Source organism: Pseudorca crassidens, chromosome 7 (genome assembly GCF_039906515.1).
Source record: "Pseudorca crassidens isolate mPseCra1 chromosome 7, mPseCra1.hap1, whole genome shotgun sequence".
In the NCBI taxonomy this organism is placed as follows: domain Eukaryota; kingdom Metazoa; phylum Chordata; class Mammalia; order Artiodactyla; family Delphinidae; genus Pseudorca; species Pseudorca crassidens.
The window spans coordinates 89593156-89606369 of NC_090302.1; the positions used below are offsets into that span (position 1 = coordinate 89593156).

The window sequence follows — 13214 nt, forward strand, 5'->3', positions numbered from 1 at the left end:
TTGGCAGGCAGATTCTTAACCACTGCGCCACCAGGGAAGTCCCTAGACTCCTTATTATTATGAAATGACCCTCTTTGTTGCTGGTGATATTCTTTGCTTTGAAATCGACTTTATCTGATATTAATAGAGCCATTTCAGCTTTCTTTCTTTTTTTTTTTTTGATTAATTAATTAATTTATTTTTGCTGTGTTGGGTCTTCGTTTCTGTGCGAGGGCTTTCTCTGGTTGTGGCGAGCGGGGGCCGCTCTTCATCACAGTGCGCGGGCTTCTCACTATCGCGGCCTCTCTTGTTGCGGAGCACAGGCTCCAGACGCGCAGGCTCAGCAGTTGTGGCTCACGGGCCTAGTCGCTCCGTGGCATGTGGGATCCTCCCAGACCAGGGCTCGAACCCATGTCCCCTGCATTAGCAGGCAGATTCTCAACCACTGCGCCACCAGGGAAGCCCCTCAGCTTTCTTTTGATAAGTGTTAGCGTGGTTTATCTTTTCTCATTCTTTAACTTCTTTGAACAACTTTAACGGCTTTATTTATTAATATAATTCACTTACCATACAATTCACTCATGTAAAATGTATGGTTCATTGGCTTTTATATTCAAAGTTGTGCATCTATCACCACAACCAATTTTAGCACATTTTCATTAGCCCCAAAAGATACCCCTTTAACTGTCACCCACTCCAACCTCCCAACTCCACCCCCCGCCATGGGCAACCGTTGATATGCTTTCTATCTCTATAGGTTTGCCTGTTTTGGACATTTCATATAAATGGAATCATAAAATATGTGGCCCTTTGTGACTAGCTCTTTTCACATAGCAGAATATTTTCAAGGTTCATATATGTCGTACCGTGTATCAGTAATTCATTTCTTTTTATTACCAAATAATACGCTATTGTATGGATAGACCACATTTTATTTATCCCTTCATCAATTGCTGGACATTTGGGTTGTTTCCACTTACTGGCTGTTATGAACATTTGTGTACAAGTTTTAGTGTGGATATATACTTTCTTTTTTTTTTTTTTGAGTCTATACCTAGGAGTGGAATTGCAGAATCATATGGTAATTCTGTGTTTAACTTTCTGAGGATCTGCCAGGCTGTTTTCCAGAACAGCTGCACCATTTTTCATTCCCACTAGCAATGTATGAGGGCTCCAGTTTTTCCATACCTTCACCAGCACTTGTTATTTTTCTTTTTTTTTAAATTTTATTTTTCAATTATATCCATCCTAGTGGGTGTGAGGTGCTATCTATTGTGGTTTTGACTTGCATTTCCCTAATGTCTGCTGATGTTGAGCATCTTTTTATGAGCTGATTGCCTTTTTTTTTATATGCTCTGGATACTAGACCCTTATCAAATGCAAAATTTAAAAATATTTTCTACTGTTGTATAGGTTGTTTTTTCACTTAATAGTGTCCTTTAATACACAGATTTTTAAATTTTTATGAAGTACAATTTATCTATTTTTTTCTTTTGTTACTCACGCTTTTGGTGTCACATGGAAGAACCCATTGCCAACAAGGTCATGAGGATTTATCCCTATTTTCTTCTGAGAGTTGTAGTTTTAGGTCTTCCATTTAGGTCTCTGATCCATTTTGAGTTAATTGTTATATATGATGTAAGGAAGAGATCCAGCTTCATTCTTTTGCATGTGGATTTCCATGTGTCCTAGCACCATTTGTTGAAAAACTATTCTTTCATCACTGAATTATTTTTGCACCCTTCTCAAAAATCAATTGACCACATATGTGAGTGTTTATTTCTGGACTCTTCTGTTCTGTTGGTCTATTTTGTCTATCTTTATGCCAGTACCACACTGTTTTGATCACTGTAGCCTTATATTAAGTTTTGAAATCTTAAGTTTGAGAATTTCAAAACTTAATATGAGTCCTCCCCCTGTGTTTTTTTTTCAATATTGTTTTAGCTGTACTGGGCCCCTTTCAGTTCTGTATAAATTTTCATTTCTGCCAAAAAAGGTCATTGGAATTTTGATAGAGATTGCATTGAATCTCTTAATTATCTTTTAAAGGGATTTACATAAGAAGAAGAACAAGTCTTTTATATTTACTCACGTAGTCACCATTTCTGGTGCTTTTAACTCCTTGTAAATCTAGATTTCCATCTGGTATTGTTTTTCTTCTTCTGAAGGATTTTATTTAGCACTTTGTAATGCATATCTGCTGGTGATGAATTCTTACAGATTTTGTATGTCTGGAGTCTTTATTTCACCTCTATTTTTGAACAGTTCTCACTGGGTATGGAGCTACAGTTAATAAGTTTTTTGTTTTGTTTTTTCAAGATGTTGCTCCTCTGTCTCCAGGCTTGTCAGAGAAATCCTGTGTCATCCTTATGCTTCCTTCTCTATAAGTACTGTGTCCTTTTTCCTCTGGCTGATTTTAGTTTTTTTTTTTTTCCTGCATCACTGGTTTTAAACAAGTCTGTGATATGTTTAGTGCAGTTTTCTTCTTGTGCTTGGAGGTTGATGAGCTGCTAAGATTTGTGGATTTATAGTTTCCATCAAATTTGGAAAAATTTCAGTCATTATTTCTTGAAGTTTTTTTTTATCCTCATCTCTTCCTCTCCCGTAGGGACTCTTAACTACCCGTGTGTTGGGCTCCTTGCAGTTAACCCACAGCTCGCTCACACTGTGTTTGGTGTTTTAGTCTTTTTTTTGTCTATGTGTTTTATTTTGTGTAGTCTTATTGCTGTTTCTTCAAGTTTACTAATCTGTGTTGTGCAGTTTTCCGTTAGTCCCATCCAGTGCCCCTTTCATCTCACACCTTGCAATTCCATCTCCTCTATCTTTGGTTGCTGCTTGGCATGGCTCAGTGTTCCTGAGCCTGTAGAAATCAGTCCTGCCCCGTCTCCCGGCTCTGTCACTGTGTCACTCTGTCCTCTCCTTTCCTCGTGGACTGGCTTCTCTGCCCCTTTGCAGGCCCAGCCACCAGTGATTGGGTGCCAGGTTCTGGGTTTCACTGTGTTGGGAGATGGTGCGGTTGTTCCTGTGTGTGTTCATGTGCTTTATTCTGGGATATAGTTTGATCCTTTCAGGTTTTGCCCTTAAGCTTTGTTGGTCGGGACCAGAGAGCATTTCCCCAGCTCCACTTTGCCCTGACCTGCAAGGGCTCTACCTGCTGCCTGTGGGTTAGGGCTTCCCTCTTGCTGGTAGGAACAAGTGCTGCTTACAGCCTCTGTCCCTATGGGTGGCCGTTTCCTGGCTTCGGTGGCTTCCTCACAGGCTTGCACTGACTGTCCCCTGCGAGGACTAAGGGCCCCTCTGTTCAAAGGTCTACTGCCTTCACTGCCTTGTCCACTCACTGTCTTCCAGTACCACCTCCTTCTCTCAGTCCTGCCAGGCCTCAGTTTCTTTCTGCACGGTGGCTGAAGTTCCTTCCTGGAGGAGTGGGGGGTGTCACGGAGCTTACCTGTGCCCTGCCTCTCACTATCTGGTGTTCAGTGACTTGAAAACTATTGCTTAGTCACATAAACTTCCCAGTTGTTTTTAGTTTTCCACATGGGAGGGAGATCCAGACTCTGAGTGTCTTGTCTTGGCAGGGAGGTGTAAGTCTCCAGCTCCATTGTCTTTGAAAAGCTGCCTGGGTGCTCATGGGCCCCAGGCTGGGAGCTGGGTGGAGGTGAAGATTCAGGCCAAGGTGTGAGTGAGTGAGTGAGTGTGTGAGTGTGTGTGTGTGTGTGTGTGTGTGTGTGTGTGTGTGTGTGTGTGTGTGTGTACACGCGCATGCGTGTTTAGCCATCCCACCTCAGGATAGCCTCTGAGGATGACATGGTGCCTCAGGAGATGTTGGTGCTCCAGCTCGAGATTCAAGGGTGTGTTCTGCTCTGTTTACCCCGTTAGGCTTGTCTGGAGGTTTGGAGAGACACCCATGACCTGGCTGATGCTTTCCAGTACACCTGCCCCATGGGTTGGGTTCTTCCTGCACTTCTGGCAAGTTCTGGTTCGCCCAGGGCTGGTGTGCAGCTGGGGGTTGGGGCTGCCACCCAGGATATGGCAGGTCCTATGTAGACACAGATTTATGCTTTAGTCTTTCCCTGGGACCAGGATGGAAGAGGTGGAGGACAGCAACAGAAATCATAGAGCTGAGCTGACTTGATTTAAAAAGGAGTCTGTGTCTTCACAGAGCAGGTTGTCAGTGGCTGAGAGCAGATGAACAAGACTCACTCTTGGGAGGGAGAGCAGTTACCCTGACCATACCCTACCCTACTTTATTTAGCCAGTCCCCTGCCGACAGAGAAACAAGACACTTTCTACATTTTGATTTTTTATATTACAAACAGTCCTGCTCAGTAACATCCTTATACATGGCGTTGCACGTTTTCCCAGTTGTTTTCTTGGACTAAATTCCTGGACTTCATATTAAATAATAAGTGAATGAAAATGTTTCTCTTTCTCTCAAGAGATAAAGGCATCATTTTCTTTGCTCTTTAGGAACCCTCTCTTCTATTTTTCTTCTGTGAGCCAGGAGCCCTGTAAAGAGACAAGGTCTCCCCTCAGAGGTCTGCATGGGGTGGCCAGTGGGAAGGGAGCCCCTGGGGAGGACACACACTACAGGCCTATGTGGGTCACGTCCTGGCTACTGTGATGGTGCGGGTGAGAGGGAAAGAGAAGCAAAAGTGCTTACTAGGGGCCGTGACACCTGGGGGGACACGGCACGATGGCAGGTCCGAGCCAGCCGGGACCTGGGGTGTGGACTTGGGCAGGCCAGCACCAATCCTGGTTGTACTTGCCCATGGGGGCTCCTCCCTGAGCCAGCCACATGCTCCTTTGCCTCTTACAGCCCAAAGCTCCTGCTGGGTCTGCGGATGGTGGGTCCTCTCTCCTCTGGTATTTTTATCTCTGTGCTCAGGCCCTGGACAGGTGGGCAGGGTCTCCTGACTAGGACACACATGGGGACCTGTTGGCTGATTCTGAGTGTTCTGGTTCACACTCCTGTCCCCTCACTTGTGCCAGGCTTGGGCTTCCGCCTTCCCAGGCCTCCCCAGGCACAGGTGTCTCCCAGGATGAGTGAATCAGGATCAGGCAGGGGAAGGGCACTTCTCTGAGTCTCGGTTTCCATATCTGGAGGGAGACCTCAGACCCACCCTGGTTCTGGGGGCTTCCCTTCCTGGCCCCGAAGTGGGGCCAATCTGCTGATGGGGGCCACACTGGCAGAGATGGTGGCTGGGGCTTCCTATCCCTGCCTCGCCCCAGTTCCTCCAGCCCGTCCCTCTATCCCATCCCACCAGGGCTCCTCATTAGCTCCACTCCCAGCTCTTCTGTAACCTCACAGCCCTCGTGTAGCCCTTAGGTATCTTGCTCCTCCTGTGTCCCCTTCTTCCCCCACGTGTCTGGCCACAGGGTTGCCTCCAGGCTCCCTCTCAAGAGCATCTCATCTCCTGCAGGCATTTGGACAGGCCCACACGAACCATAAGAAGGTGGCTGCAGACGGCGAGAGCCGGGAGGAGAGTCTGATCCAGGAGTCAGCTTCCAAGGAGCAGTACTATGTGCGCAAGGTGCTGGAGCTGCAGACAGAGCTGAAGCAGCTGCGCAACGTGCTTGCCAACACGCAGTCAGAGAACGAGCGCCTGGCCTCAGTGGCCCAGGAGCTGAAGGAGGTAAGCAGCAGAACTAGGGTGGGCTGCTTGACTGTGGGTGGGTGGGAAAACAAGCCAGTGCTTCCTGGGGGCAAGGCCACCCACAAGTTGTTCCACTCCCAGCCCAGTTTTATGTGGTTCATGGTGGTCCAGGAAGGGCTGAGGGTGGCAGGATCCCAGCTCTGCCCTTGGGCTGATGTGAATCCTGGGTTCCTCATGTGAACAACAGAATTATAGTGTCCACCTGCCAGCTCATGACAACAAAATCAGAAGGGACCACCACAGATAGCTCCTAGGATCAGCTTGGCCACTGACAGGGGCCTGGCCATGAGAGGCCTGGGCCGGTGGAGAGGGGAGGGCAGGCATCTAGTGCCCTCTGAGAGAGGTGGGAGGGTGGACCACCATTCGCAAGATGGGGTGGGACAGCATCAGGGGAGCAGCAGAAGTCTACGTGAGCTGCAGTCCTGGCTGTGGCCTTGAGGGGGGTCCCTGGTTGTTAGAGCCCACAAGTTCTCATTAGGAAGGGCAAGAGGCCTTGTTCTGGGCTGTGGGAAGACCCACTCTCTGGCCTCTATTCTCCTGGGTTGGGGCGGGGAAGGGGGAGCAGTGACAAGTGACCAGAACAGCAGATGGTTCTGAGCGGTGGGCAGCTCTGAGGTCGACACCTCAGATGTGAGGATGTATGACAGTCAAGGTCCCACAGGGCTGGGAGGGGACACTGGCAAGGTTTGGGGCAGAGCCCAGGATCCGGCAACAGTGGGGAGTAGTCACCCACCCTGGTTTGGGATCAGAGATCACCAAGGCTTGTGGGCCTGGGAGGAACTTGGCTGGATCCAGGGGGAGTGCATGATCTCATTTCCTCCCACAGGAGCATTCTAGTCAGGGTGGGGAGAAGGGGCCATTGGAGCTGTAGATTTGACCACCCAAGTTAGAGACTAGACTCTTTGCTGGCTAAGCACCCTTTTCCGGAAGAGCCAGTAGAGGTGCTCTGCCCAGCCCAGACTCATTCTGCTCCTTCCCCCTTCTAGAGGGGGCAGTCAGGAGCGTGGCGGGGGACTTGCTGACTACTGGCTTTGGTGTCAGGAAATGAGCTCAGCCAGTCCCACACACTGCTATTAAAGAACAGGTCTGGTTGGGCCAGGATTCCTGCTGTTTCTGTTAGTGCTTCAGGAGGAAGCCTTCCACTCCCCACCCCCATACACCCTCAGTTCATCTTTCTCCTGAGGCCCCACCTGTGCCCCTGATCACTGTAGGAGCTCTGTAGGATCACTGTGGAGCCATGCCAGGTTCTTGGTTGGAGTGGAGGCTCTCCATCACTGCCTACTCAGACTAGAGCCCTGGTCAGTGTCCCCATGATTGCTGGCTCTGTCTGTACTCCGCGCCCATCCCACTCAAGTTACTCTTCTGCTGGTCCTGGCCCTGCTGCTTCTGCCTGAGCTGCTCTGCTGAGCTCCTCCATGGCCGTCCCCCATCCTACAGGAGGCTTGCGCCAAGGCTCGGGCCTGGCTGAGGAGGCTGGATCATGAGGACACAACACCAAGCACTGTCCCTGATAAGCACCTGTACCTGTCTTGGTGTGACCCAGCCGAGGAGGCTTTGCACAGTCGCCATAGGAGATGCCCCTTCCACAGAAGGTCATTTCCCTCCCTGTGCCTGGTCCTGCTTCCGTCCATGTTCAGTGACTGATGGGCCAGCTGTGCTGTGCCCTCTGACCCCCACCCCCATCCCCATCCTTCCACCCTGCGATAACTGGCTTAGGGGTTCAATTCCCCATGCCCAACTCTCCAAGAGGAACTTGTGGCCTCCATCATGTGACACGTGTAGCAAACATGCTCAGCATGTGAGACAGTTCCAGCTACCCCATAACTTGTCCTCTCAGTGACGCTGTGGGCATCCACTTACTTCCCCCATCTCACAAATTGGGAAGCCAAGGTGCAGAAGGTTTGGCTGCATGCCTAAAGTCAGTGGGTCCTGACCTCTGCACTGTGAATGGACGGGCCCTGTCGACTTCTGTCCTGGGACATGGCCTTGGGCCCCATTTTGCAGATGGAGAAGCAGAGACCCAAGGAGCTGGGCACAGCCACAGCTGGCTGGAGGCAGAGTCAGGTCCTTGGCACATGCCAAGGCCTTCCACGGATTTGCCTTGGGAATGGAGGAGTGAGGGCTTCCTGGCGAAGCAGGACTGTGAGTTGTGGAGGGGTCAGCAGCATCTGCCCAGTGGGACCCCCCACTAGGAAAAATCTTTCTGTCCCATTGGACCCTGGCCTTGCTTTCCTGGTGGACTCTGCACATGTCAGGCCCTGCACAGGCCCAGGAGTAAGTGACAAAGATGTCCCAGCAGAAGTTATGTCGGCTGTCATCTCCCCTGTCCTGGCTAGGAGCCAGGAAAAGGCTTATTTCCTGCTGTGGTGGCATCTGGGCCACCAGGAGCTGCTGGAAGAAAGCAAGGTGTTTGGCCACAAAGTGAGGTGGTGGGTATTGGGTGAGGGGCAGCAGCCCCGTGCTCCAGCGTGGAGTGGACAGGCTTGGACAGAAGGACACCTGGCTCCAGAGCCAGGGCATGGAGTTGTCACATGGGCAGACAACCCAGAGGTTGCTAATCATCCAAATTCCTCGCTTACTAATTCTGCCTTCCACCCAGCCCTGGTATACAACTCAGTCTGGTTTTCTACCGCCTTACAGCAAGGACCGCCTTTCCACTGTTTCTTGTTCCCTCCTAAGGCCTTACTGGGAGCACTTCTAACTACCATTCGTACCTCTTCTAGTGTTATTTTGTGATGGTATATGCATTCCCTAAGGCAGCTGAAGATTTCTCTGTGACTCTTCTCTGAGCCTCACCAGAGTCACCTGAAACAATTACATTTCTCCCAATAGTCTCAAGGCAGTCTGGCCTTTTCCTGTCCTCCTCAAAGCTCTTCCAGCTTCTGGCCATCCCCACCTCCACAGCCACTTCCACATATTCAGGTATTTGTTACAGCAATGTCTTTTTCCTGGTATTAAACCTATATTTGTATATTTGTTCTTTCGGGCCACCATAATAGATTGCCACAAACTACTGGCTTAAAAACCACAGAATTTTATTCTCTAAGATTTTCTGTATCTGAAATGAAGGTGCTGGCAGGACCGTGTTCCAGGTGGAGCCTCTCCAGCTTTTGGGTGCCGGCAACCCTCAGTGTTCCTTGTCTTGTGTTCACGTTGCTCCGGTCTCTGCCTCTGTCTTCACCTTCTCCCTGTGCAGGCTCCACAGCTCTGACGGGGCTGGGGCATCCCTCCCACCTCCACCCTGGCCTTACATGGGGCCACAGGCCTTTCCTGGGGCTTGGGCTATGGCCTCATGGCTAAACATCTTGTCCTTTCCTCTGAGGGAAAATACTGACCAGCTTTGGAGCGCTCCTGTGCAGGGCGGTGCTCCGTCCCTGTGCCTTAGTTCCAGCTGTGCCGTGATGGGGCTTCTGCAACATGGGGTACTGGCTGCTCTGCATTCCAGACTCCCAGACCTGACTTCAGTACAACACCCCTCCTCACTTACTCAGGGCCTCACTCAGCAGCAGCTGACACCAGTTGGCCATGTGTGTGCTGTGCGTGGGCGACTATACACGTGCCTCAGTGAACAAGACAGAGCCTAGAGCAGCACCTAGCACAGTTGGTACTCAGTAGTGAAGGAGTGGGTGATGCCCCTCGGGGCGGTCAAGCACCAAGTGCAGTGCCAGTATGGAGACAGCGCCAGTGAAAGGTTTTCTGAGCCACACAGAGGCCACATGTTGTTCAGGTCCATTTCTGTGAAAGGCAAATCCACAGACTGAAAGAAGATTGGTGGTTGCTAATTGGTGTGTGGTTTCTTTTTAGGGTGATGAAAATGTTCCAGAACAGGTAATGGTGCACAGCTCTGAATAAGCTATAACCACTGAATTGTACACTTTCAGTGGGTGAACTTCATGGTATATGAATCATATCTCAATAAAAAAAAACAAAGACGATTCCTGTGCAGGAAGACTGTGTAAGGGTTCAGCTCAGCAGAGGTTTCTGGTGCAGCCTGGGCACATAGGTTCCGGGGTGCAGAGGGCTTCGGCCTAGGCAATCAGGCTGGCCCGTGGTCTTATCTCTTTCTGTGTTCTTTCTGTCCACCTCAGGACCACTTGTTTTATTGAGGGGAGTTGTTAAATTTTAAATAAAGCCCATTTACATTGTTCGTGACCAACAGCTGCCCCTGCCCGCTGCCTCTGTCTCACCATCTTACCTCCTGTGTCCTCCCATACTGAGAGTGGGCAGGTGGTCTCAGCAGGTGCATCAGGCCAGAGTGGGCTGAACCACACCAGGTGGGGAGCAACCAGCTTGCCTTACACAAGGTGGATGCAGCAGGCATGGTTCTTGTATAGCAACCATTGTGTTAGTGAGGACTCTCCAGAGAAGCAGACCAATAGGGGTGTGTGTGTATAGAGAGAGAGATTTATTGTAAGGAATTGGCTCCCTCAGTTGTGGGAGCTGGCAGATCCAAAATCTGCGGGTTGTGCCAGCTGGCTGGAGGCCCAGGGAAGAACTGATGTTGCAGCTTGAGTCTGAAGGCTGTCTTTTTTTTTTCCTCAAGGCCTTCAACTGACTGGATAAGGCCCACCCACACTATGGCACGTGATCTGCTTTACTCAGTGGGTCTACTAATTTAAATGTTAATCTCATCTAAAAGATACCTGAATGGCGACATCTAGACCGGTGTTTGACCAAATATCTGGATGCCAGGACCTAGGCAAGTTGACGCTAAGATTAACCATAACAGTCAGTTGGGTGGTTAACAAGGGAAATGGCCAGAGTCGAGGTGTATGCAGAACTTTGTTAGGAAGCAAGTAAGTATATGTTTCTTCCCATTGCCACTCACACTGTTATTTTGTTTATTTTTGCCTAATAGGAGTTTTGGTTTCCGGGGGCCTTGCATTTCTCCAGTCAGTAACTTGGTGTGTTTTTTCTGGTGTTGGCTCTTGGGTACCTCCTTGGGTCACTTATTGAGAAGACTGCATCAGTCCATTTACTGGAGATTTTGGTAGTGAGCGTTTGTCACGAGTGCTTGACACATACAATGACTCACTCCCCTCTCTGTTGCTTTCTTGAACTTTTTTTCTTATTGGTCCTATTTCATTTTACCAATCCAACATTGCCGTTCCATGTGTACCTATATGGAATCTTAGTGTATGCACGGATGTGATCACAGGAAACCTCAGCACCAGCAGAGAGGCCAGTGTGCTGGGTGAGGAGGACAGAGTGAGCTATGGGGCCCAGTGGGTGATGGCGCTTCTAGCCGAGGGTCCAGGTGGGGCGGTGTTGGCCTGGGGGTGGTGGTGTTAGGTCTTTGCAGGCATGTGGGGGAAGCTGCTTGGATTGTTGGGAACAGGGATGTGGGGAGAGATGGAGAGTTTGTCTAGGGGATGATTCTGCCCCCATGGCACACTGGCCATGTCTGGAGGCAGTTTCAGTGGTCACAACAGGGGTGCGGGCTGCATCCAGTAGGCAGGGCTCAGGTCGCTGCTAAGCATCCTGCAGTATACAAGATGGCCCCAGAATGTGGGCCAAGGGACCCAGGTCCTGGCACACGGCGCATAGTAGCAGCCGGTTGAGAATTCCCACCAGTCTTGAGTGCACAGTTAATGACAGGTCTGCACTGGCCTCTCTCCGTGCATGATATCTGAATCCTCAAGGCACCTCGGAGGCAGGAACTCCTTTTTTAACAACTTTATTGAGATAATTCATAGCCCTTACAACTCACCCACTTAAAGTGTACAGTCAGTGGATTTTAATATAGTTACAGATTTATGCACCATCCCAAATCAATTCTAGAATATTACATCATTCCAAGAAGAAACCCCGTTAGCAGTCACTCTCCATCCCATCTTCTCCTTGCCCCCCAGCGACCACCCATCTGCTTTCTATCTCTGTGGATTTGCCTATTCTGGACATTTCATGTAAGTGGAATCTTACAATACAATACATGACCACTAACACCTCTTCTTTTACTCATGTTGTTTTCAAGATTTATTTGTGTTACAGCATGTTATCTCATCAGTTGGGGGACATTTGAGTTGTTTCCACCTTTGCTATTGTGAATAGTGTCTGAACATTTGTGCACAAGATTTTGATGGACGTGTGTTTTCCTTTCTCTCGAGTGCATGCCGAGGAGGGGCATTGATGGGTCAGATGTTAACTCTGTGCTGAACTGTTCGAGTAGCTGCAGACTGTTTCCACAGCACTGCACCATTGTACATGCTACCAGCAGCATGTGACCGAGGAACTACTCTGAACCCCATTTTACAGATGAAGAAACCAAGGGTCAGAGCAGGCTGAGATCCTGCATTGTTCACTGCAATACCTCACAGCCCAGGGCCCCAGCTCCTCGCCAGGTGGCCACATCGGGCACCAGAGCAGGCCTGGGATTCCAAGTCCCAGCTGTATGACCACTATGGTGGGCCTGGCTGCACTGAGCTCCTTCTGCCCAAGGGGTGGTGAGACCAGCTAGGGCAGGCTGCTCACACCTGCCTTCCTCCTGGCAGATCAACCAAAATGTAGAGATTCAGCGTGGCCGCCTGCGGGATGACATCAAGGAGTACAAGTTCCGGGAGGCCCGCCTGCTGCAGGACTACTCGGAGTTGGAGGAGGAGAACATCAGTCTGCAAAAGCAGGTGTCTGTGCTCAGGCAGAACCAGGCAAGTATCTGGGCTGGGCAGGTGGGACAGGTAGGTTGGCTCTGGGCCACGGCCCTGGCCTAACCCTCACTTTCACTTGGCAACACTTTAAGTCACCTGACAAATTGGCAGTGTGGATGTGTTCTGATTTCCGTGGCATCTCTGGTGATGAGCAAGTCTCATGCTTCTGCACTGTTCATACCACGTGCACGTGTGTCCCAGGTGTGGGCTGACCATTTCCTGTGTGCACCTCATGCCTGTAACTCTCTAAGCATCCGTGTCTTCCCAGCTGTGTAGTCAGCACAATGGTGCTTCTTCCCCATTCCTCAGGCATAGAAGAGTGTTGACCTCTTTCACAGGTGGAGTTTGAGGGTCTCAAGCATGAGATCAAGCGTCTGGAGGAGGAGACCGAATATCTCAACAGCCAGCTGGAGGACGCCATTCGGCTCAAGGAGATCTCGGAGCGGCAGCTGGAGGAGGCGCTGGAGACGCTGAAGACAGAGCGGGAGCAGAAGAACAGTCTGCGCAAGGAGCTGTCGCACTACATGAGCATCAATGACTCCCTCTACACCAGCCACCTGCACGTCTCCCTGGACGGCCTTAAGCTCGGTGATGACGCCGAAGCCCTGGCCAATGGCTTTGAGCACGGTGGCCTGGCTAAGCTGCCGCTGGACAACAAGACCTCCACGCCCACCAAGGACGGCCTTGCTCCACCTTCACCCAGCCTCGTTTCTGACCTCCTCAGTGAGCTCAACATCTCTGAGATCCAGAAGCTTAAGCAGCAGCTAATGCAGGTGAGCGGGTGGGTAGCCCCACCCCACCCAGGTCTTGTCACAGCCCCAGGCCTTGGGCCCACGTGCACCATTCCCACCTCCACTCCTGTCCCCCATGGTGTTGGCCAGACCTGCTCGTCACCAGGACAGCGCTTTCCTGACACTTTGTCAATGCTATGCACCTT

At 50.3% G+C, this 13214-nt stretch overlaps 1 protein-coding gene across 2 annotated transcripts in view; it reads left to right on the top strand.

The window, feature by feature from the left end:
* Window positions 1–13214, top strand: part of BICD2 (BICD cargo adaptor 2) — a 53793-nt gene that overhangs the window by 33195 nt on the left and 7384 nt on the right. For both annotated transcript variants that reach the window (XM_067744930.1, XM_067744931.1), the window contains exons 2-4: window positions 5400–5612; window positions 12125–12277; window positions 12616–13050. In XM_067744930.1, coding sequence (XP_067601031.1) covers window positions 5400–5612; window positions 12125–12277; window positions 12616–13050 — 801 coding nt within the window. The remainder of the gene's footprint in view (window positions 1–5399; window positions 5613–12124; window positions 12278–12615; window positions 13051–13214) is intronic.